This window comes from Corvus moneduloides, chromosome 4 (assembly GCF_009650955.1).
Source record: "Corvus moneduloides isolate bCorMon1 chromosome 4, bCorMon1.pri, whole genome shotgun sequence".
NCBI lineage: Eukaryota > Metazoa > Chordata > Aves > Passeriformes > Corvidae > Corvus > Corvus moneduloides.
The window spans coordinates 38,243,634-38,269,916 of NC_045479.1; the positions used below are offsets into that span (position 1 = coordinate 38,243,634).

A 26,283-nucleotide genomic window follows, 5' to 3' on the forward strand; every position below is an offset into this window, starting at 1 on the left:
CTGCCCTGCTCCATGCTTACAATGAATACAGCCTCACATGCCAAAAGTAATTTAAAAATTACCTCTCTTAGTTCTCCTTCAGTATTGAGGAATTCTGTGACCCCACTGACAAGCTTCGAATTCATAAATAATGCTTCTCCATATCTGCAATGGCAAAAAGAAGATGCACAGAGTTACTGCAAGATCCAGGTCAACTGAAAATTAGAAAGTAATCTTCTGTAAGCAAGGGAGAAGGCACGGGACTGATTTTGGGGGATCAAGGGAATAGCACTGGAACTGGGTACTGGTATTTCAGGCTAAAAACCTAGACAGAGACCTTCTTCCAGGCTGAAATGTTTGTAAATATTAAGTCAGATGCTATCAAGCAGAATGGGTTTAACTACAGGCACAGATGAGTGCTCCAGAGGAGAAGAGGACAAAATCCCCTTCCACTTAAAGGAACAGAGGAGACTGAGGGGGACCTCATTGCAATCTAGGACTTCCTCATGAGGGGAAGAGGAGGGACACTGATCTCTTCTCTGTGGTGACCAATGACAGGACCCCAGGGAATGGCCTGAAGCTTTGTTAGGGGAGGTTTAGGTTGGATATCAGGAAAAGGTTCTTCTCCCAGAGGGTGGTTTGGCACTGGAACAGGCTCCCCAGGAAAGTGGCCACAGCACCAAACCTGTCAGAGTTCAAGAAGCGTTTGGACAATGCTCTCAGGCACATGGTGTGACTCTTGGGGATGGTCCTGTGCAGGGCCAGGAGTTGGACTCAGTGATCCTTATGGATCCCTACCAACTCAGCTTATTCTGTGACTCTGTGATTCTGTAAAATACAGCCCAAAATAAAGGTGCCAATGAAGGAGCAGAGCAGCAACTATGGAGAACTATTCTGAGGAACCCTTCAAGCTGTACCATTAAATCAGACTTTTTGATGTGCTGCAGCCTTCTCTGCATTTTGTATTCATCCACCTCATCTACATTACAAATGGCCTCTCAAAAACTGAACTGAATCAAATTTCTTGTTCCAGTACCTGATAATTAAAATAAATAATGCTGATAGAGAATAATACTGCTAAAATAATCCCCTGGGCCACAATGAAGCATCTTCAAAGAACCAACCTGGAATGAAAATTTGAAAGCTTGGGCAAGGAATATTTAAAGGATATTCAGCAGCAATCAGCAATGACCTTTGGCAAGCAGTTGCTTTGAAACTGGCCATTCAAATCTGCCTATTCACTTGCTTTCCCACAAGTTTTTTTCAATCCTCCAAATGAAGCATCTACATCACTACTGACCAGATCACTCCTTAAGTTTTACATTTCGCATTGGAATAGTTTGTGGGGTTAGTTGTTTTTGGACTTGGGGTTCTTTCAGTCTCCAGCATGAGGAATAGAATTCCATTGGAAACCAGAAGCAAGTCTTCTGTTCAAGTTAGATGTCATTCAGCATAGTAAAAGGCACTTGACAAATAGTTATTTATATCTGCACATATGTCCAAAACAGTATCTAGCTAATCTGAACATGACTGGTTTTAAGATAGGGAATCCAGATCTCCTGTCAGACATAGGTAAGTATTACCAATAGACTTTACTGAAATTGAGTTCATCTGGGGGAACAATTCAATTCATAGTCCACTTTTACAGACTGATTCATAGAAAGAATTCAAAATTCAAAGTGAAATGAACTAGCACAGTTACAGCTTTCTGTTCTGCTTCTGTTATTCCCAAATTGATTACCCTTAAATGCTTAGGTACTCTAAGCCACTGTTATTTCAAATGGGAGAAAGAAAGAGAAGGACAGCCGAAGCAAGACGTATAGAAAGATGGGAAGGGAACTAGGTTCTCTTTGAGAAGATTCTGTTTTAGGGAAGGTTTACACTACATTGCTTGCTATCTTGAGCTCTTGTGAGGAGAAACACTGTTAGGGATATCAAAAAGCCTACTCCCTGACCACTAATAAATGAATTATTCATGGTTATTTCAGCAAGTACATCTCTTTTCCTAAAATTTCAGTCACACTGGCATATACAGACATCCAGAGGCAAACTATGGGAAGTATGGATTTCATGGTACTTTAAGCACGTTTAGGCTTTCTAACAAAGCCCTTTATTATTACAGTCTCAGACATAATTGACTGTTTAGAAAGCTAGAAGCTCCTCTTGATGGGGTCTTTTGACAAGGTTAACAATCCACTTTAGAGAAGCAACCTCATAAAAACAGCTGCAGGGATTTTCTTTTTCTTACAGTCTACTGTAGTAGACACAGTGCAAACAAGAAGCAACAGAACTCCTTCTACTAAAAATGATAGCTTCATGCATACCTGTGCTGATTACTGCCCATTAGGTATACTTGGCAAAAAGTCAGCCATTTACAGCAACTTCTGTAGAAGCTCTGCTGGCAAAAATGCTAGAAAAGTCACCTTCCAAAACAGTATTCTGCAGGTGTGAAACATAAGAATGAATAGTAAAAGTTTTTGGTCTTACAAGTGTCAGTCTTTTCACCCTTCATAGGAAAGACAACAGCACAACAGAACCAGGACCTTACATGCCTGAACTTCCTGGAAACATTCTGGAGACACAGACTCTCCACTGTACCTTTCATTCTGCAAATTGTAAACCCTCCAGTGCCCCATGTTTGTGCAGGCTTTGCACTTGTGCAAACTTGAGAGGCAGCACAGTCCATTTACTTTGGACAGATATAAATGCCTTCCCAAATACTGTCAAGTTCTCAAACTTGAGAATGAAGGAATTCTTATAGGCAGCTGATGTATTAAATTTTCACACACAGACACATGCTCACAGGATGAAAATGCTTTAGGAGACAAGGTAGTGCATGCTCAGATAACATGAAGTCAAGCATAGTATTTTCAATTCTTTTTTTCAGAGTTGTAGCAGTCTTAGTCTCACAGATTTCTTACTAAAGAATTGTTAGGCACCTCAATTTTTAAGTCACCTGTGTAAAATATATGGGTGACTTTGAAGACTTTATACATCATCAATATGTTCTGGACAATGTGAACAAAAGCATACTGTAAAGATAGGAGGGATTAACAATATTTTGTGGCAATTCTAACTCCTTGACATGCTGTGTTTAAAAGAAAGAGGAAATAGCGTTATAATTTAGTGCCCCTCAGCTATTTCATTTTACTATCTGAAACATCAACACTTTTTATAATAAATTAAATGGAAAATACCACTGAGATATCACCTTATTAAATTAATTGGTTCATACAAAGTATTTTAATTTTGAATCAAATTAAATAATAAATTATAATTGTATGGAAAGGATGCCTTGGGACATAGTATACTTGAATCATAGAATCATAGAATGGTTGGGATTGGAAGAGACCTTAAATATCACCCAGTTCCAATCCCCCTGCCATGGCAGGGACACCTTTCACTAGTCCAGGTTGCCTAAAGTCCTATCCAACAATACCCCACCACCCTCACAGTAAAGGAATTCTTCCAATTATCTAATCTAAACCTGCCCTCCTTCAGTTTGAAGCTGTTCCCCCTTACCACTACACGCCCTTGTAAAAAGTCCCTCTTCAGCTTTCCTGTAAAGACCCTTTAGGTACTGGAAGGCACTATAAGGTCTCCACAGAGCCTTTTCTTCCCCAGGCTGTACATTCCCAACTCTCTCAGGATGTCTTCATATCATATCAGGATGTCCTCATATCATCTTTGTGACTGTCCTTGGCACTTGCTCCAAGAGGTACATGCTCTTCTTGAACTATAATTCCACAATAAAGCTTACATTTTAAAAATGCGGTAGTGTGGTAAGCTCAAATCAGAAGCCTAATCATAGAATCATAGAACATTAAGGGGTTAGAATGGACCTTAAAGATCATCCAGTCCCAACCCCCCCCCCTCCATGTGCAGGGACACCTCCTGGTAGACCAGGTTGCTCAAGGCCTTATCCAACCTGGCTTTGAACACTGCCAAGGGATGGGGCCTCCACAACCTCCCTGGGCAACCAGTTCCAGTGTCTCACCACCCCCACAGTAAAAAATTTCTTCCTAATATCTTAACTTATTTCCTCTCTTTCCATTTGTACCCATTTCCCTTGTCCTATCACTACAGTTCCTGATGAAGACTCCCCCTCTGGCTTCCTGGTAGGCCCCCTTCAGATACTGGAATGTTGCTGTGAGGTCTCCATGCAACCTTCTCTTCTCTGGGCGGAACAGCCCCAACTTTCTCAGTCTGTCTTGGTAGGGGAGGTGCTCCAGTCCTCTCACCAACTTTATGGCCTTCCTCTGGACTTGCACCAACAGTTCCATGTCCTTCATATGCTGGGGACACTTGAACTGTACACAACCCTCCAGGTGGGGTCTCTCCAGAGCAGAGAAGAGGGGCAGGATCCTCTGCCTTGACCTGCTGACCACGCTGCTTTGGATGCAGCCCAGGGCTGGCTTTCTGGGCTGTGAGTGCACATTGCTGGGTCATGCTGCGTTTTTCATCAACCATTACCCCAAGTCCTTCTCCTCAGGGACACTCTCAAATCACTTCTCTGCCCAGCCTGTGGGTCTGCCTGAGATTACTGTGACCCAGGTATAGGACCTTGCATTCTATCATGTCACTGTTTCACTGAACAGTTAAGGGGCAAGGTATTAATTAGACTAATTCTACTCTCTCAAAGTCTCACCTAAAAGGTTCTAATCTATGATTACAAAACAATGTTATTTTCAATATATATCACATATGTACAGCTTGCATTAAATATTTCATTTCACTGCGCTCAATCTTTTGGTGATCCACAGAAACTCAACTGGATGTCACTTTCAGAAAAATCAACCGCTACAATCTTTTTGGTGGCTCTGACTTGTGTTTGGAGATCAAACTGAACGAAGGTAACACAAAGACAGTGTTGGGCAAAAAGACAAACTCTCTGTTATTTTCTTATTTTTAAAAAGGACAATAAAAGGTCTTTGATGAGGCCTTACTGATTGTTAGGAATTCAGATTACACAGTAACCCATTCCAGGCAAGTGAAATAAATACAATTCAAATTCTAAATGAAGTTAAGCTATTTAAAATTGTAACACCCAAAAGATTTGGCATGTGGCATAGTTTGTTAAATATTTTCTATTTGTCTACACTGCTTAACTTTGTTCACATCTAAAATCACAGGTGTTAGCCAGGTTGTCAGATAAACATACTTACTAAGGCAGGACACAAATACAGCATATGTGTTTGTGGCAATACAGATTATGATGGCTTTATGCCTAAACTCTGGATAAATTCCTGGAGGAACCTGAAAAATTATTTTCTGTCTGCACTGGGTTGCATAATAGTAATACATCTGCCATCCACTTTCTGTGTAAAAGTCCAGTTCCTGGAATAATCACACCAAAAGCAGAGAATTCTTAAACTCTTCACTCTTAAGAGCTTTTTGGAAATGGCTTTCAGAAAGTGTGCTCCTGCAATACAAATTTCCAAAACCAATTCCAGCTTAAATCTATTTTCCCAGAGGAACTTCTTCTAAAATCCCACTAGACTATAAAGTATTATCCAAAATGGCATGAAGAACTTTCAGAATTTTTAGGAGAGTTGCACAGTGTCTTAGTTTCTTTCACTCTTATTTTGATGCTGTGAAACCTATAGGAAGTTTTCACCCGTATTCATCTGTCACTGGGATTTAGTTGCTTAAATAGAGCATCTTAAATATACCATTTCAAATATTCCGTGGTACAATAGTTGGCTCCTCACAAGTCCAGAATGGAACAGATCTCCAATGCCTTTCCTGCCAACACCAAAGGTGTGACCTGGCGTGGGATGCCTTAAAATCTTGGACACCTGCTTTTGAGAATCAGACCTCATCCAAGTCCTGGTCCTTTTTAATCTGTCAGTACCAGACGAGCTGCTGTGCAATCTTTCAGGCCCTCAGGCTGTCCCTAAAGAACTACAGAAATTTGTCATTCATTGAATTTATATCAAAATCTCCATCAAAAAGAATTTTTAAATGTTGACTGGGCTTCAGAGTAGGAGCATGTAGCACTTGTTCAAAGAGAAAGAGAAGCAGGTGTAAGGAGCAACCTTGTCTCCTTTCTGTTCATCTATTTTTAATTCAAAATGTTGCTCCTCTATTACTTGAAACTCACCTGAAACACAGAGTCGAAAGAAAGGGGATGACACTACATTAACATCCTTTTGAAAATGGAAATGTCTCAAAAAGGATTTGGTGCATTTTTTCCACAGCTGAAATAACATTTTTGAAAAGATTATTTTTTCTATCCGACTTCAAATCAGAAAAATTCCTTTGGGAACTGCTGTTTTTTACCTACGCAGAAATAGAACTGCAGCACTTGACATATAGATAGAATTCATTATCATAAGCATAGACACAATACACTAATATATATACAGATGATTGCTAAGAGACAAATGTCTCTATGCGTGTGTGTGATAAGCCATGAATAAATGCATTTATGACTCATATGTAGGTATTTCATATTTAGAGACATTTCTATTTATGGATTAAAAGAGAATGCACTAGATTCAGGAATGTACCTATACAAAACTTACACAAATTATATCAACATAAAAAAATGAAAATAAATTGAGAATTTTTATCTTTACCTAGCATTTAGTATTTTCCATTTTTCTCTGAAAAACTTCCAAGCAAGATCCCTTCCATGTGGATTTCGAGCTACGTGGATTATCACATCAATTGCATCCTGATCCAGGACAACTTCTGAGTTGAGAGACAAATTCAAAAGTCTAGTGGGAGAAACAAGAACATTTAGTTTCACAAACACATTGCCTAACATCATTCCATCAGAAAACCCTCAGAAAAAAAAGATCACTGCCGAATTGTTTACGTCTCCAAGTGAGTTCAGTGGTTTATTTCTATGATTTCAAACACTGGACGCATTTACGAATCAGAAAAATCTTGATGTAAAAAGATTTCAATAAAAGCTGAGTGCAACTTCACGTGTGCATTTTTATAAAATCTGTAAGATCAGACTGGTCAAGACATTTAAATAAAGGACATGATAACAAAAAAATACCAATAATTATTACGGATTTTAAACATTTCCAGTGAACAAAGGAAAGTCTGGAATTGAAAAGAGAATATGTGTCAGTTTTCATATGCATTAATGCAAAAGCATAAGATGGTTTAAACAGACAGTAAGCCTGTATTTGAAAAGCAAATTTCTTTCATTTAGATGAAAGCTCAAGTGATGATCCATAACTGTTGAAGTGATTATTAGTAACAGATTCAAATACAGAATATTTTTTACCTGTTGAGCAAGTTTCTGTCATCACTGCAAGTTAAGGCTTCTAATAATATTTTCTTCTCAGACACTGCTGTGGTAGAATGAAATTTCATCCAAATGAACTCCCATACATCTTCATCCATCAGTGAAACTCCTGTACAGTAGACGATGTCTCTCACATTGAGAGGGATTCTACAAAAGAAATCAGTAATAGCATTGTGGTAAATAAGCAGCCTCCTGATACTGGATAAAAAGGAGGAACATTTATGAGAGTTCAAAATTATTGTCCAACAGTAATGGGATTTTTTGAAAATTACATTTGCATCTCTTTACTGCCACCAACATCTTCCAGGCCATCCCAATGGGCTTTCTAAAGGATAACACATGCTTGCAATTCTCTTCATAATGCTGTCACACTGTCAGGAGACTATAAAATATGGTGATGTAGTTCATCAACTCATAATGTGTCACATAACCTACAGGTAACATAAGCTCTCCAAATTAGTGCGGGATGTTATCACTCTGTTGCTGGGCTCTATGCCAAATCTGCTCTTCTTGCCCTTGCACTGTTTTACAACAGGACCTGATCAGCCAGAAACTCCTCCCTCCTTGTGCTGAAAAGTGCTTCATCTTCAGATAGTAACACACAAGTAAGAAAGGATATGCTGTGACAATGATACTTAAACATGATATTGTCAGGAGTGAAGAAAATAGAAAGACCTGATCAATTATTTCAGCATATTAATACCAGTCCAAAACCAGCTGTGCCATAGGATGGTTGCAAACTGTGATTACTGCTCAATTAATATCAATTCAAACTACAGTTAAATGACAAATTCAGATCTAGTACAGTATGTGCATATGTATGGTTTTCTTCTAAAAAGGTTTCAGACGGACTTTCAATTTCCTACTTTGCTTTATGTTTCCTATACAAGCATAGAAGTTGAAGCTTTTGTGACCCAAAGGTATTCCCACAGGTAAAGTTAGACATTTCTTAGGGTAATATGTTTCTGATTTTCAGGAAAAAGCATTCCTCTTTTTGTTGGTAATGCCTGAGTGGAAACTCCTCTGAAACTTCGTATTCAAGATCTCTAGAGAATCTAGAAGTAAATAAAGTTGTGTCTGCAGTAATACAGTGGGACAAAAAATGAAATTATTGCTGTAAAATTTGGTATCAGAACTTACACAAAACAGGAAAAAAACGTTTCCATCAATACTTTAATTGTAAGAGGATTTCACCAAAGGCTTATACCACAGACTGGGCTATCCCAATCAAGAACAGAGGTTTTTCTACTGCCATTTATTCATTCTCCAGAAAAAAACTCTAACACTGAAATGGAAAGATATTCAGGTACTGCCTTTGTGTTGACTTATATTAACTGAGAATGAGGCATAAAGCTTTCTAATACTGCAACTCTCTTTCAAAACTTTGGGTCAGCAATTACAGTAACATAAAAATGCAGCCATGTACATATACATTCTGCACAGAACATTAAATGATACTGTCATCGTGTCCCGATTTTCTCATCACTAAGTTATTTTTTTTTAAAACACAACTTTCTTACTAGCTTATGTCTTTTTTTTTTTTTTAATTTTAATATGGGATTTAATACACTGACAGCAGCTGTAAGAACATACACTAAACAAAATGGACTAAGGGGTGCTATCCTGACTAGGGGACCAAACAACCTATTGCCCCAGATCTGACCTATCATATGATACCTGAATATGAAGAACAGATGAACACAGTCAAGCCTTACTTCAATGAAGGAAGGACTTTATGTCTTGACACAAACACTAAATCATTTTTTTAGAAGCACATGTAGTTCTTTCAGAGCTTTGACAGCAGAAATATTATCTTTGGATTACTGCAAGATATATGGTTCAGCCAACAGTTATTGTAAGGAACTATAAAGCAGCTGGAAAAGGTAATACTTTTTTGGTTGATTGTGCCATTAATACAGGTAGGAAATGTGGGCTGGAAGGTCTGTCCTTTTTTTTTTTGCCTAGTACAGACACAGAAGCAGATGTACCTAGAAGTGGATGTCTAACTCCAGAACAGACAGCACTTCTCACTTGTGATGTTTACATTTTTCAAAATTTACAGTAAAACAAATCAATTCAAAGGGCTTTCCCAGCTAGCCCATTTTTTACATTCTAAGGGCCAACAGCAGCACTTTTAGCAGCAGCATAGACAGTAAGCACAGGATGATTTGCATCTCTCGGAAGGAAGGAGGACTAGTGATGGAGCTGATCCCATGATCATAGCCTAGATGTCATCACTTTCCTTGCTCAGAAAACTCTACTGCCACCAAATCAGTAGCAGTATACTGGCAGTGCTGCAGCAGATGTAATCAATATCATACAATCAACTGCTCCAGGGAAGGTTTTAGGTCTGTACCTATAAGCTAATTAGGACAATGTGAAAAAAATCAGCCCCTACAAACCAAGACATCAAGCACAAATACTGCTTGTAAAAAGCTTACCTTCAGAAACTACAAAATGTACAGCTATGAAAAACTACAAAGTACTCCTGTGAGAGGCTTGAAATCAGGACTGTAGAGAGGGGGGTTCCTCTTGTGGAAATGAAAATTGCTTATGAAAATGCAAATATCCCCAAAGTAATTTCTCTTTAACTATTGCCCCTACAGAGAGTCCTCTAATTGAATTTTGTCCCACATTTGTGGGAATTTTTGCTTTCTCACTCATCCAGTCGTTTTGGGCACATATTCTATCATTATTTAAATATCTGAAATCTCTCCAGTCTACGGGTTTTTTAGTATTATAGGTTCCTGGAAAATTGCAATTCCAAGGCACTAGATCAGCATGTGGATGTTTGCCCCTTATATTAACCGAATCAAGTGGATAAAATCACCATTATTTTGGTACTGCTTAGGTTGTAACACTGCAGAACACATCCTGTTGTCAGTGAAGCCTCAAATGTGCCTTCGAGGCTGCTCTCATTTTTAAAGAGCTAATATGATTGATGAATACTTCAGAAGAATAGAAATAAACGTTTGAGAGCATCACTTTAAATGGCTTTAATTTGAATACTGATCCAATTTATTTAACTTTATTTTTCTTGCTTAAGAGATGTGATGGTGAGAATGAAATATGTAGCTAGCCAAGCTTGTTTAAAAATTAAACATTTTGGGAGAAAAAGTTAAAAATTAAAGAGTTAGAAAAAAATTAATTAAAATCGTGCTGTGCCTTTACAGGGATTTCTTTTTTTCAAGAGTGAATTATAAAGCTCTACAATGAGCTAAGAATAATGTTCTAAGTTATAATTAATTGGTACATACTTGCTCCTATTTAAAGTATGTTCTAACAATTAAAGATACACTTTTAAAATTGGACCATAATTATTTATCTTCTGGGGAAATTGTGTTCTAATTTTTTAAAATGTAAATGCACATAGTTTAGACAGTTCTTTGATTAAGTAACAAGTTTCAACACCAGTTATGGTACTATTTGACAAAGAAAATTAATCGGGAATATTATTCTTTATTTTTGCAACAATTTAACATTTAACTTAAGCCTATTTTTCTTGATGACTATATTTATGGTCTTGCTTAATAGGTTACAGGGCTCAGATAAGAAACAAGAATGAAGTATTAGTACTTTGTTGGCAGATCTGTAATACAGATGCTATTATAAAGAAGAGCACTACACAGTTTGTTTTTAAAAACTTCCATCCCAAATTTTATATTCCCATTCTCTATTACAAACTCCAGGAGTCATGCTGCTGGCACCATTGTGCAGAAAGAGGAGAGGATGATCCTCTGCCATAGCACATACCCAGTCTAAAGAGAGAGGGCAGAACTTCCCCTTGAAAACTGAGGCACAGAGCTGTGATGGGCTCAACATTTAGGTGCCTGTCTCCCATTGATTTCAGGGGACATTAACAGGGCTAGTCAAGGTGTCTGGGGCAAAGCTATGCACAGTCCCTGTCCTGTGCTCCCAAGTTCCAGGTATCACACAGGTCTGACAGAGGTAGGCAGAGAGTACATCATCCCTCAAGTGATGATTACTGCTATTGCTCCTTTCCATTCCTATTGAAGATCCCCCACAAGTGAACATGCAACCAGGATAGTCAAGCTCTTCAACACTGATTTTAATGACTGAGTGATGAGTTAAGGACTTCTTTGTGGCACTGATCTCTGAGTAGGTACGCTTTTTGTCCATTCTGGACAGTTTTTGCAACAAAAATATGGTCTGATCAATTTCTGATCAATTGTTTTGCAAAGTTGTGGAGAGATCATCCCTGAATGAGAAAATTGGAAACTAATCTAAATTACAAGGACTTTAAATTAATTACTGCTAATCCATAATTACTCCATATAGGGTCATTTTATTGCAGTGACACACAGAAGTCAGAAGGTAAAAACACTACCTGAACCAGCTGCCCATAAAGCCCAATTTTATCTTTTACAAGATTAAGTCCTCTCTCTATTAAGACCCAGTTGGTCTTTCAGAGTGCTAAGTCCTTGATTAACTCATGCACTCAACAGTGTTTTCTTCCTCCTTAAGTTTTATTGACTTGAGTGCAAGATTCTACTCAAATGTTGTAACAACCTATTAATTAGTTAAATCACTTCAGCAACACTGGCTTACATTAGCTGGCAAAGCTCCAGTAACATTTCAAAATGCATGAATAGCTATGCCTGATTTTTTTCAGTAATTAAAACTTCTAGGGGTTGTGAACACAGAAGAAGGGATTCACTTTATTTTTTTACATTTATCAGACACTCATGTGTGAAAAAAATTAAAATAACTCTCATTTTTTCATGTTTGCTGCTAACAATTTCCAAATATAGCTGGTAGGCATCAAGCCCTTGAAAAAACCTAGTGCCTCTTCCAATCAACTAACAAAAGTAATTAACCTGTTGGCCATGTTCTCACAAATTCTGATGTAGGTGGTTAAACGCAAGTACATTTCTAAGTTGTTGCAAGACTGTAGCACTACTGTGGCCATGTGAAACACAGCAATAAAATTATCTATTTCAAATAGCAAGAGAGAGAAATAAACAAGGAAGAAAACAAAAGAAAAAATGCTTGTTTGGAAAAAAATTGATTTTCTATCACCTAAGCCAGACTTCATTGAAATTACTTCAATTAATGAATGGTAATTTGTTATTTACTACTCCCTCAGATCTATGGAGAGTTTTGTTTATAGACATGCTACACACTCCTATACAGTCCTGCAATTGTTTTTCTGGTGGCATTTCCACCAAGTAGTTAAAGGTGCAGCCAAGTAAGACACTGCCAACTTAGGCAGGTGGATGGACATGAATCCATTATTCCTTGTAGAGGAAACACAAAATCTGCATGAACAAGTGTGGAGGTTCACAACTCACAAATTTGGCTTGTTGGTTATCACTGTCCTTCAAATTATGTGATGGAAGACATTTACTTCATTATTTACACCTTTCTTGAGATGATAAAGAATTAACCAATGTTCCTAACCATCACAGCAGTGTGACAGAAGTGAAATGGCAAACAGAAGTTACAGGAAAAGCCCAAATCTCATAAATACACTTCAAAAGATGTAGACAAGGTAGTTGAGTATTAGTGTGCAGACATGCACGATTCTGATTTCATTACTTTGTAACCAAAAGTGGTTCATTTGTAATTCAAACAACACACGGATGTGTTCTGACTTGAAACCCACAGACAGAACAGGAAAGTTCATCTCTTTACTCTCTTTTCAGCGATCTCTGGCTTGTAGCAGGGCATCTTGCCCCCCACAAGAGCTTATCTGTTGCTTGTTAACCACTCAGATAACTCAAACAGGACAAGCTGTCTTGTAGTGAGTTCTTCTGGCACCACAGAGTTAACACTGGTCTTGCATCTCCCAACTGCCAATAAACATCTTACTGTCAATGTGAGATCTGGAAGATAAACTGGGCTTCTCACGGACAGACACCTCACTTTACAAACTATAAAAACTACACCAAACTCTCATAAAGCAGAAATCCTCAACACATTCCATGGAAATGTGTGGAGTTTTTCCCGTGAGTAGGGATGCTTCCTTCCCGGTTACTCCCACAGAGGCTGAGGGAAGGAATCTGTGCACATTGTCATCGTTTCAGAAGTAAATTACATTTGACCCTAAGCAATACTATTTCTTTTGCTAGCTTTAATATAGGTACCTTAATGTCATGCACTGGCTTATGTCATGCTGTAATCTACTAGTAGTTCCTTTCAGTTTTATACTGTGCAGTAACTTTGATTAAAATCTTTTGTCTGTTATCTCCTGTCTGTTTAATAACTAATTCATTTTATAAATAGAACCGAACTGCCATCCTTAGTACTTGCAGGCCAGAATGATTTCTTAAATTGAAACTGTTGCCAAAATCTGAGGTTAAGACAGGGATTGTCTGAAGCTCCGACTTGTCCCGTGACATGGCCCCATTTCAGCACTGCAAGATTTCTCAGAACAATCTGGATGATTAGACCAGAACAGATTTAAAATATCTGTATTTGCATTCAAGATCAGTCTCTACTTCTCCTCATTCACAAAGACAGACAAATTAAAACTTCATTAACCCACGGGCTACAGAATGGATGATGGCTTAACCTAATTCAGTGGAGCAGCCTGCACTCCCCACTGCAAGCATCCTCAAAACTGATCGGAGTTACCCGATCAGAGACCAGAGCTTGTGACAGAAGATTAATATTTGAACTAGTAAAAACTGTGTTAAAGCTAAAATCACCCCAAACTGATATGATATCAATGTTAGTGAAATGCATTTAATCTCAGTTTTCTAGGGGTATTAAGGCAACTCATTAAGGTACTTTGTTTCCATGTAAACCACAGCAATAAATAGCAATGGTTACATTTCTAAAGAAGTTAAAAGTAAGAGCAAACGGAAGTGGCTATAACTAGCTGAGGCCTTCCAACCGGTAACATCTCACAGAACATCTGCATGTAACTGTGTCTGATGCAATCCTATCATATCCCACTGTTCAGTGCTGCATGTCAGCAGAAGAACAGTGTCACCACAGCTCTACTAACAGAATCAGAATACAAGTACTCCTTTTTCTGCTGAAGGCAAAATCAGCTGTCTCAGTTCAAAGCAGCTCTCTCACATATTCATGTTTACATCATCTTGTTTAACTTTGCCCAAAGCAAGCATACATCCACAGTTGACTTTGCCAGCAGAAATGTAAATGCAGCAACCTATAGCTGATGTATGGTAAGAGTAGCTGGAAGATAACTGTGCCTGCACCCAGATAGATGTTTGCAAAAAATGTTCATGTCTGTGTTATGCTTCAAGTCATCATAGTGTGTATTTGAATATTACCCCCTTTTATCTCCTGTCAGGGGTTTACATATTGCAGCTCTCCATGCATTCTTTCCTGAACTTCAGAAATACATGTTTACTCAACCTATCCAAGGCAGGAAGTCTGAAAATGCTAATCCTCTTAGAAACATGTTTTTCCTTCAGAATAGATGCAGTGAAGGTTAAAGGGGTTAACAAGGCTGATTATTAAGCTCAGGCAGGCATTGAATGGTAATTTTGTTAATTTTTTAGGCTGAACCACAATGCTGTTATATCTAAGGAGTGTGAATAATGTATTTCTTCACACATGAAAGCTTCACAGGGATGAGCTCAGTTAAATGAAGGTAGAAGCAAACATCTTCATTTTCAGCCAACAGTAGCTTCTTTTCTACAACATTCTGCTGTTGACTGAATCCCCGTAAATTTATGTTCTCAAACTACAAGGGAAATTTCAACATGGTTGTATATTTTCTATTCTTTATTCTTCTGAACATCAACATAAAAGTGTCAAGGGTTTCCATTGTTCCAGTACAGGAGCAGCATATATCCCAATGTAAGAGAGTGAAAATCATTGTCTTAATATCACAATCAAGTCAGAAGTAAATACAGACTTTCAAGCAAAATGAGCTGGACACATCAGCCATTTTTAAAAAAAGTAAAATCACTTAAACTCATGGATTAAAACACCACAAGACCTACCTTGAGGTCTAACCTCTGATCTTCAGTAGAAAGAAATAATGAGCTTTTTTTAAACAATTGTAAGGATTAAAATATATCAGTTCCTAAAACAGCAAAACAACATGTCTCCTTATAGTCTCTTCTGCTTCTGATGCTATGTGTTTGGTTTGCTCCTTGTAAAAACAAATTTCTTTCTCAGTTATATTTCTTGTTTTTCCATTGTGTTTTGCCCTGAAAAAGTGGCCATGAGCAATATCACCTAAAGCCCCTTGCAGTCTAAGTATTTCTGGTATTTCTGGTATTTCAGGTACTGAAGTCTCTTCCCTCAGATGAATGCTTTCTCATCTTTAGATTGGAGAACTGTATCATTTTCTTGCTAATGAAATAATATCCAGTAGCTGAGCTGAAGCTACAGGAGGAAAGTGTGTTGCAGCATCTTAATATTGTCCCAAACATCTCATATACAGGTCCTCCTCAGGCTTGCCCTCTGCAGGCATTGGCAGATACAGGGCTGAGGTACTAAACTGAAGCACAGTAAACTGCTGGAATCTCAGCACTACTGTTTGAAATGGTATTGAAGAGCAGCTTCTCTGCCAGCTGTGTTGGAAAAGAAAAGGAGCAGTCTTTTTCATGCTTTAGTGACAATTTTGAAAGGCATCTTTTGCAAGATCCCCATACACTATAATTGCCATTTACGTATTCATTTGATATAGGTATCTTTCTACCTGTAGTGCTGGACCCTAAGAGGGCCCACTCATGGTTCGGAATCTCATGTTAAGAGGCTCTTCACAGCACAGTGGCTGCCACCGGCTGCATTTTTAGAGGCTCCCAAATCCCCTTGTAGGAAGCGCAACTCTGAGCATCTGATTCTGCCCTGTGAGCCAGGAATCTGAAAATGAAGCAACACCTAAGTCACTTTAGAAATTCAAGTCTTCAAAGCCTCTTAGGTGACTTCCACTTTCATGCACAGAGGCTAGTGTTGCAGGTCACGTAAGTTGGGTATTTTCACTAATTCCAGAAGAAAACCTGCAGCACTGTAGTTGGAAATCTAATGGCTTTTTCAAACAGTAGTGGAAATACAAAGAGGACCTCTGGCCTTGTGCTAAGAATGACCCTCATTTTATTTGGTCAACAGTGGCAAATTATTTGCACAGTAAAGAGTCTATAATGACAAAATACAAACAGTATCTGATATCAAGATTACTGCACTTTCTTACTGCGAAGAGTAGATGGTAATTCCTTTCTGGACCAGATTAAGAAAATTTACTAGATTAAATATAATTACTAAAAACCACAGCAATTGTAAGCATATGCCAGAGTTAGATGTTATTGTACTACCCAACACTTTATCCATAATTAAATATGACAAGTAAAACAGAAAAAAACACTTCAAAAGAATATCTAAAAAGTCATAGATTAAAAATGTGGCAAAAAAAGTTATGAATGTTAGCATTTCTTCAGTATTATTAATTGCACATTCTCTGTTAGAGTTATTTCAACTTTAACTCCAGTAAGGGCCAGGGAATCAAAAACCTCTCTTACATGATTTACTGACTGTGCATTTATGTGGTATTTAATATCACATTTTAATTTAATACTGACTTAATTTGCAGTTTATTAAAATCTTGAGACACAAACCTTATTCCATTGTCTCTACTGCTTTGAAAAATTTGTGTCATCTTCCAGAATAAAGTTTCTGGGAGGGGATGGGTGGAAATGCAAGTTATCCTTTATTTTTACTGTCACAATGACACTCAAATTACATTTATATATAAAATGTCTCTGAGCTCTCTGGAACTCTGTTTTTGTGCTGTGGCTATGCAAACCCACCAAAACCAGGCTTTCTGCAATCATCAGTCAATTATGTGGTTTGGTTTCAGAAGACAGAATGGCAAAACCAAGAACTTTTACAGTACTTGCTGATAAGGTCTGGAATAGGCAAGAATACACAGAGTTTCTGTACTTGTCATCGATTTTCCTCACCAGTTGTCAGAGAAGTGTGGCGAAAGAGGAGCAGCATGAGTTTCCCCTTCTTTGTCAGGAAACAAGCTCTGAGGGAATCTTAGAGGTTCTAAGGTGGCTGTTTGCAGCAAATTCACAAACAGCTGTTAAGGGCGTCAAACTGAGCAAAACGATTGATGAGAAAGAATACAAAATGGCACCTTTTAGATGTGCTCTCTGCATATGTCTTGTACTTATCTGCTTGCCCTTTGCACCTGAGCTAGTTACTGTCTCTCAAGTGCTAAAAGAGGCAGAAGCATGACTCAAACACCATGCTAATTAAATTCTGATTGTAGAATCATTGCTTTCTTGGTAGAAAAGCAGGAAAAAGAGCCCTTGTTTTACTTTCAGGTTTCAGTCTGAGTTAGCTTAAACTGAGTAAAGGTGCTATGGGTTAGCTCTGATTCAGCAGGATCTGAACATTCCTGAGAGAACACTGACATACCCTACAAATGCTGTTACTGTGAAACACAAGCTGATTTTATGTTTACTGAGCTGCTATTACTAGTAGTCTTTGTAATGTCGTTTCCATGTAAGTAGATATGAAATGAGTTTTGCTCATATATCAGTTACATTCAGGATGTGAGACTGCTCTGAGAAAACTGGTCAGTTCTGAAGTGTGGGACTGAACAAATCCTACGATCTTAAAAAATAAATAAAAGCATGTCTCTATCTTCTTTGCCAGTTGTGCCCCTATTTATCAGCTGACTGTCAATCTCTATTATGTAATTACATTATTTGCTGCAGCCATTTTTCAAAACTGCGCAGCTCCTTTCAGAAACACATTGCTTTAACACAGTAGCTATTCTCCTCTGCCCTGGTGTGGTGCTTTTATCATAATACTCATCATATGCTGGCAAACACAATCTTCTGCTACCAAAAATGGCCCCATTGAAAGGCTAAGATGAATCTTCAGATAGCTCCTTAAATTTATTCCTTTTCTCTCTTGCTACTGTTGGTAAAGCAATAAGCTTGAGTTTTGTTATGTTTTTCTTTTCTGATGCCTCCTTTCTTAATCCTGTTGGAAAGGAAAGACAGGCAGGGTGACAGCTTTTTTAACACTGAAAAATCTACTGCTGTGCATGCTAATAGGTAATGCTAGGTTTGATTAACTAATTTTGCAAATGAATATCTAAGCAAATTACTTTTGCAGACTGTTTCCAATGATTCTTTCTCTTTAATTGCCTCTTTGAATAGCTTCATACTGACTGTTGCTGCTTATGATAAGAATTCATATCAAACCCTGGGGTATATATTTAATAGTAAATATATCTGGTATCACCTTACCCAGGAAAACCCTCCACCTCACACACATCTTACTTAAAAGTACATAGTCATAGTTGCAAGTTGTTTGGGTTTTTTTCCAGAAGTTTCAAAATCATATAGGAGTGTAATTTCCCTTCATGTTCAGTTCATGGCTGGTTTTAAAAGATACTTGGATACTTACATAACTGGGTATGACTGTAAAGGATTTTTAAAGATTCCAGAGACAGACAGAGATATTTTAATTGCAAACAAACACCTGATTAGTCCAAGAAATCTCTGAAAAATCCTGCCTGCTCGTATGGCTAGAGAGATCTGATCCTCTTGCAGAGATAATACAAGACTGGGACTAAAAGTGAGAGACTTTTATCTTGCTTTTTTTTATTTGAAAATAAAATATTCTCTTTTAAACTAAAGTATCATGCCATGTACAAATGTGTACAGTGCAAATATTTCACATAATCAGAAAATCCACTATTCTTTCTAAAGAAGTTGGGGTCTTAACCTATACTCTGCACTCATATCATTGTCCATATATCACTGCATAATTAAATATTTGAAATTTCAGTAATTTCATATTTCTTAGATGCTTGCCTTTAAAATATAAACTTCATGCACTATCCATGGCCCATATTCTCTTGCCTCAGCTGAATAAACCTGTGTATAGACAGCCTAACTTACATATTTGCTGTCAAACCACTACAGTGCTGCTAATGCTCAAGGCATCAGCTATCTTATTATCTGCTCTCTGAAACCTTACATGAGCTTTTCCATGTATTCCTGAATCACATTAATTTTCAAGTCTTCACCCTTAAATACCTTGTAACATTTCCCTGCACCACTTTGCTACATTTCCTTCCTGACTTCTCAGTCCTTCTGTCTCTAATCTCTCTCACTTCTTTAAATGTTTAGCACCTTTGGCTCTCTTGTCCCAGCACAGGTTTCATGTTTGTCTGACAACATGGTGTTCACTCATCTTTCTTTCTTTAGATCTGTCCTTAAAATCCATCTTCTCATCTTCTAGCACGGAATTATCTGACAGTAACTCATCAGGAGAGGGCAGAATCCCCTCCACCCACTCATATACACCAAGTCAAATAACTAATTCTGAAACCCCACAGACATTTTTAAATGACAGCCAGCAACCTCTGCTTCCTCCCATAAAAAAAAACCTTTGCAAAAGAAGGCACTGCAGACAGGGCAGGCAGGAGAGGAAGAGCTGTACTGCCTCTCAGTAGGAGAGATGTGAGATACACATTTCAGCTCCACTTACCGGTTCCTATTGCTAGAAATCCAGTCCGAGATTAACGTTGCAGCCTGCTGGTGACAGTGCTTGTTCCCGAAGCTGCAGGCCAACATGATGACTTCCCGACGCAACTCTCTGTCCACATTAAAGAAAGCAATAACGCTGCATTAATGAATGTGTTTGAATGTGTTTGAATGTTTACAAAAAACTGCTTCTTATAACAGTGACAGCAACCGGTAGCTGGGCAACATATCAAAGATAATCTGGCTTTACAAATCTCAGTGTTGATTTAATGCCTGCAACAACTGAAGAAAAGTCATGGATCAAAAGCAGCCCCCATTTACACTTATGCACTCCTCCCAACTTCTGTGGTCACATGAGTACAAGTTCTTAGAAACCCAGTGTAGTCAGATATTAAGTTAGGGCTTAGGAAATCATGTTCTCTCAACTTAAGAAAGAAGAATTCTTCTCACAGCATCTTTCTGCTCTCCCTACAACCCAGAAAGGAAAGGAAACAGAAAGGAAAAAACAGAAGGGTGATAGAGCTAAGGAATTATGACTGGCTTATGCTAAACATGACTAAATTTTAGGAGCATTTATATAATTATATTCCACAAATAAACAATAAAAACGAAAATATAACAGTACTCATGTTGGTATGATGCTTGAACAAGTGACTTGTTTAAATTGTTTGTTGGCCATCCAAGCTTCAGATACATCGATGCAACTTGTCTTAGAATATACTCCTAAGCAGAAAAAGAAAAGTATATTTAATGTTAAAAATAATCTCTTTTACTTGAAATGGAAATACTGCTGACTAGTGAGGTTTGGTCTCTCTTTTTACCCTCAAATATTGTCCAATTCCAAATACTTAGCAAAGCTACTTGTCCACTTATAATCCTCCTTCACTGCTGTAGTATGAAGGTCTAGAAGAGCTACTAGATTAGATGCCTAGTATAAGACAATTTATTGTTACAAAATCCATGAATTTCAAAACTTTATTACATGCTACTTTGAACTCACAATGTGCAGCTGAAAAATTACAAGAGTGTCAATAGCCTAATTTCTAGTTTGTGGCCAATCTTGACTACACCGTACATGCTCACTTTTAAAAGAACACTGTTTTAATATCCATATCCATGGCAAAAACATTACACGTGTACAGTCAATTGACTTCAGAATACATAACAATGTGGCTGCAAATAAGCTTTGTACACTTAATGACACTATGCTTTAAGTTTAGGCTCCTGGTGTGCTTAAAGTACAAAACAAGCACAAGATCTGTTTTAGTGACTTTTACTTTTTACACAGAGGACATATTTAAATATTCTGACGAGTTTTGAAGAAAACCACTGTCATTGTACTCAGTGTAATCTTTTGCCAGTGGAATTCACCAATTTGAAAAAGAGAACTGAGATCTACGGAACCACATAGGAGAGCATCTATTTTATTATTACAGATGCATAGGCATGTATATATGTCACCACAAAAGAAGATTCATACTGCAGCTTTCTCTAGCAGATACGTTATTCTGTGACTAAAAAGACTTTTTATTTCCTCTGCTATCACCTCAGCTTTCAAAACTCCCATCAGTAGTGATAAAACATAACTCGGCTGTGAATTTTACTGGTTTTATTTATTAAAATTGTGTTTTCTTTACACAACCATGTTTAAAAGTGAAATAGCAATGGCAGACTCCTAAGAATTTTTCTTTGCCGTTAACAACAGACTAAATATGCAAATTATTTCAGCAGCATTTTACATTATGGCTCTGGTTTGCATGTAGGCCTGCTCTGCAGGTTCATAAAAATTTCAATGTATCTTTATTAATCTGTAGTGTATGTTCTACAAAAACCATTTTCCATGTCATGAGGTAATTCTGTGCATATGTATGTGTGTATATATATACACACACACACATATCTGTATCAATATCTGTATATCTATATCTATATATCTTGTAGAGGTATATATGTACCTCTACATATACACGTACAGTCACTTCTAACTTCCTCCTCTCTGAGCATGGTGCCTATGGTCACACACACAGAGAAACAAATATACATTTAAGAAGAGAAAAGCATCCTTAAGAATTTCAGGCTTTAAAAAGCCCCTGCATTTGAAGGCTTTACAACATTACATAATGTTACCATATATTGGCCATTGAAAATATGTAGACTACATAACATTCCCAGTGAATAAAAACCCCAAGAGTTCATAATTGTCACTGGCTGCAGTCAAATCTGTGTACTTCATAAACCATGCTTCAGTGTAGCTACAGGTAAATGTTAAAATATTTGCCATGTCTATCTTAATTATCTACTGCGAGCTGTTACTGCTGTCCCTTTGGACGCAATTATGAATGGGCTTTTGACTCAACGGTGATCTAATTCTTGTTAATTAAGGTAACTGCATTGAATTCACCATGGATTTTGGGATGAAATAATGACTACAAATCTTTGCTTCAGTTGCATGTATTCTTTTCAGTTGTGCCTATATTTGCTGTTGTTGCTGATCTTGGGCAACCAGCTAAATATCACCGTGGGGCTCCTCAAAGGGGAAAATCTGGCAATAGAACACTTTGGCTCTTTAAAGTGAAATACTTTACTTGTCATAACATTTTACATGAGGGATAATTACCTTTCCTTCTTCTAGTCATATATGCCTCAAACAACAGTTATCACTGTTCAAATGCAAATGAATCAAAGCTTGATAATTGCTATGTTTAAGTAGAGTAATTAGGAAGAAACTTAATATCCCTAGCATGTTTACAGTATCTGACTGGGGAACAGTTCGAATCTTGACAATAAAAGGAGGGAGTAAGAGGTGAAAGAAAGAAAGGCAGGAAGGACAGATGGAAAGAGTGAGGGGAAGAAAGAAAGGAAGAACTAGAGAAAGAAAAAGAGGAAGGCTGTATCTCTTACATTGAAGATATTGTAGTTTTCTGTACGGTCCAGCAATTTATCTAGAGGATAAAGAGCTCGGCTGGCAGCATGCCAAGGCAGAAAATCTTTTTCTTCTGAAAGGTATCTCATAATCTCCAAAGGAATATTCTGAGGCAAATAACCAGCTCTGCACAATAAAAGAAGCCATTAAATTGGTTTTCAGAAGATATTCACAATGGGGTATAAACTACTTCTTTTTTTTCCCAAATGAAATTAAAATGCAGAAAAACACGATAAACTCATCACACTTTAATGACATAAAAGTCAACCTTATAAAAAACCAGCAACTCGCAGTCTCTCCCAACACATGCAAGCATACTGATTTGATGAAGCAAGGCAAGAACACACATGAAAGAAAACCAGATAAGCTATCTCTACTTTGAATGGATTCCTGTGGCTATGAAAGACATGAATGAAGAAGTAACTGCCTTGAAGGAAAAAAAAAAATTTAAAAAGAAAAAAGATACCCAAAACGAAAGGAAGGTGTTGCTTTGTTGACTTCTAAGACAGAAAGCTGCCTGCATAAAATCAACAACCCAAGGCATTTTGCTTGATGAAACATTTCTAGTGACCATCACCAATTGAAAAGAACTAGTGCTGAAGAAGAAGCTTTAGTTTTACAGTTATTCTCCTCACTCTTTTCTCTCTCCTTTAGAACTGCCTTGTCTTCTATCCACCTTAAGTCACTTTGGAAGGACTCATCCAGTGACATCACTTTGGTTCAGGATGTTCCAGCACTTTGCACATAAAGTATGGGTTTTTTCAGGTGTTTATGAATCAACCAGCTAAAATTTTGTCCCATTCTTTTTCTATCATGAAAGACCTCCCCCTACAAGTGAAAGGCTGGGGGGGGGGGGGGGGGGGCGCGCACAGGAAGGGTTTTCAAATAATAGCATTACAAGTAAAATGCAATACAGACACAAGCATTTGACAGCTACTTTAAAAACTGAGTACAGAAAACACCAAGCTTTAGGCTTTGCTCTCACTTTCTTTTTCAGAACAGCATTTTTTCTTAACTATCCAGACTGCAGAAACAAAGTACAACCCTGTGGGTGTGAACTTTCCAGAAACACATTGTCTACTCTTCTTCTGATGCAGGTGTTTAAATCCAAAAGGAGATAACTATCTGCCTAGAGAGGAGATAACTATTCTCTTTCCATTAAACACTTCAAATCAGCAAGGTAGATTCCACAAAGTTCAATTTAATAGGCTACATTGTGATATAGCTTCAGAGACTAGTTTTTCTCCTTCATTGCAAATTTTCCGTTAATTTCCATCAATGTCTGTGGAAGAAATGCAAACATACGGCAAACAAATAAAATTACACACATTAGTACAGAAATTAATCAATGCATACATGTTAATATGAATTTTTATCTCTGCTGTAATAACATGTTAAAACTGTCTTGCTGAAATACTTGAAATTGTTTCCTTGCAATGTGCACCACATCTTGCTGGCCTTCATTTTTCACACACTCTGTTGCAAGAATTACACTCTGTTCCCTTCATGTTCTCAGGAAAAAAGTGAGTTCATGTAACAGATTTAAAAGTATCTATCCCACCCTCCAGTCTGCTTCATGTCATCTTTGTCCACATTTTATCAGCTCTGTTTTCAACTCCAGTTCCAGCACACACTAAAGCACAAAAAACAAGATCACTTGGGGAGCTCACTGTGCCAACTGAGGAACTGAGCAGATATGAAATAGAAGTGGCAAAGCTTTTAGAGTAGGTAACGGACAAAGTCCAATGTAACTGAAGACAGAAAGTTACTTCATTTTATAGGTCTTGGTTTTGAAGCAGCAGAGTATCATTAAGATGAATTCTATGTCTTAATACTCTGTAATTCATGGAGCCAGCAGCATGCTGAACTGACTGCAGTTAAAAATTTTGGAGATAATGTTAGCAAAGAGGTAAACTAGCTTAAAGTAGCATATAGGTAGCTAGTTTCTAATAGGATTTGTGATTATTTTTACTGATAATTTGATTGACATGAAAAAGTGTGGAGTAAGGAACAAGAGGAATAGCTCTAGGAAACATGCTGCTTAAGGAATCAACAGATTAATGTTTATTATAGCTGCACTAATGGACATTTAAGTTCATGTTTTGAAATTAAATCTATCTATACTAAGTGCAAAAAGGAAATCAACGCCGCAAAACAAACAGATTATTTCTTTTTAAGCTTAACTTCCCCATAAAGTCACATAAGAAGTGGACTCAAAAATCGATCTCTTAATCTCTAAACTCAGAGCTTCCTAATGAGTTTTGAAATCATGATTTTTGGCTGATGATACTCATCCTGTTCACAACAGAAGCTGCTACTCTCATCACTCACTGCTTCTAACTTCTGAATTTATCACACTATTCAATTCTGCCTGTCTCACACCCTGACTCTCACTTTTCCTATTGTTTCCCTAAGAGTGTAGTGCAAATTACACAAATAGATTTTGGCAAAGTTTGACTTTTTTCCTGTTTATTCCTGACCCTCCTTCTCTGAGTATGACCCTAGAAGAGCTTATGCCCAATATCATCAGAATCACCCCCTCAACCACATATTAATCAATCCATCCCAAGAGAAGGGATAGGAATGAAGGGAGATTTTTGGGGATGGCATTATTATATAAATTATAACAAATTCATCACTTCAGATCATGATTTAGAGGACAAATGGCTATGGCTGTTAATATTAAACTCTTCTGTCAGCACATCCTGGGCAGTACAGATGCTAAGATGCACCTCTGAGAGAACTTAAGCAGAGACATATCTCAAATCCTCCTACAGTGGCAGTTAAGACAGCCAGTTTCCTGAAGAAAACACAAATGCATCAGGAACATTACCTTGGCAGAATGTTCTTTATATTCTACACTATTTTATTTCACGGATGCCTACAGAAAACCATGATAGCCCTATTCTTTTACCGTAGTCGCTAAGCCATATTTATTAACTTTTTATTCCAAATACACTGCAGTCCAAGACTAATTGGCACTAAATAGCTTCTGTCAAGAGGTGGTAAGGATAGTTATTGTTTCACCTTTTTGCATAAAAAGTTTACATTCATAGTTGAGAAAACAGGATGTAAGGAGAAACTCTCACCCTAATCATAAAAGAGATAAACCATGAACCATAAAACATATAAGAAGTCCTAAAATCCAGATCACAGATCTAGGACCTGTGAGAAGTGTCCTGGGAGGTAGCATGACTACCATGACAACCAGGTCAGCAGAAAACAGAACCCAGACAAAGCAGTGTGACACTGTGGTGAGCTATGCTCTAATATTCTGCATCTTCACAAAGCACAACTGGTGTCTTAACTTTTGTATTTTAGTACAATCATCCTCTTTTAGTTTACACTAAAAGCTTGTCCAGCACTAAGAGAGACTTCAAGACTCTGCTTTCCCAGGGAATACTGCATTCAGTAAGAAGCACTGGCTCATTTGAACGGTGGCAAACCAGACAAAGGGTGCTGGCATGATTCTAGGATTCTCCTTCATTATCCTGGAAGAACTAGGTTCAAAGATGGTTACAGAGGATCTGCTCAGCAAAAGCATTTATGGAGTAGGACAATAACCAAAATGAGGAAAGAAGGCAGAACAGAGAATGAGTCTGGTCTGAGTATCTCCATGAACTCTGTTGGAAAAACACAGATCTGTAGAAATGTTAAACAGA

The 26,283-nt window shown here is 37.7% G+C and overlaps 1 protein-coding gene across 1 annotated transcript in view; it reads right to left on the bottom strand.

Annotated features, from left to right (window-relative positions):
* Nucleotides 1-26,283, bottom strand: part of TRHDE (thyrotropin releasing hormone degrading enzyme) — a 209,869-nt gene that overhangs the window by 10,158 nt on the left and 173,428 nt on the right. The window contains exons 13-18 of the mRNA XM_032105718.1: nt 22,600-22,747; nt 20,324-20,421; nt 19,703-19,810; nt 7,226-7,393; nt 6,561-6,701; nt 63-144 (exon numbers count right to left, since the gene is read on the bottom strand). Coding sequence (XP_031961609.1) covers nt 63-144; nt 6,561-6,701; nt 7,226-7,393; nt 19,703-19,810; nt 20,324-20,421; nt 22,600-22,747 — 745 coding nt within the window. The remainder of the gene's footprint in view (nt 1-62; nt 145-6,560; nt 6,702-7,225; nt 7,394-19,702; nt 19,811-20,323; nt 20,422-22,599; nt 22,748-26,283) is intronic.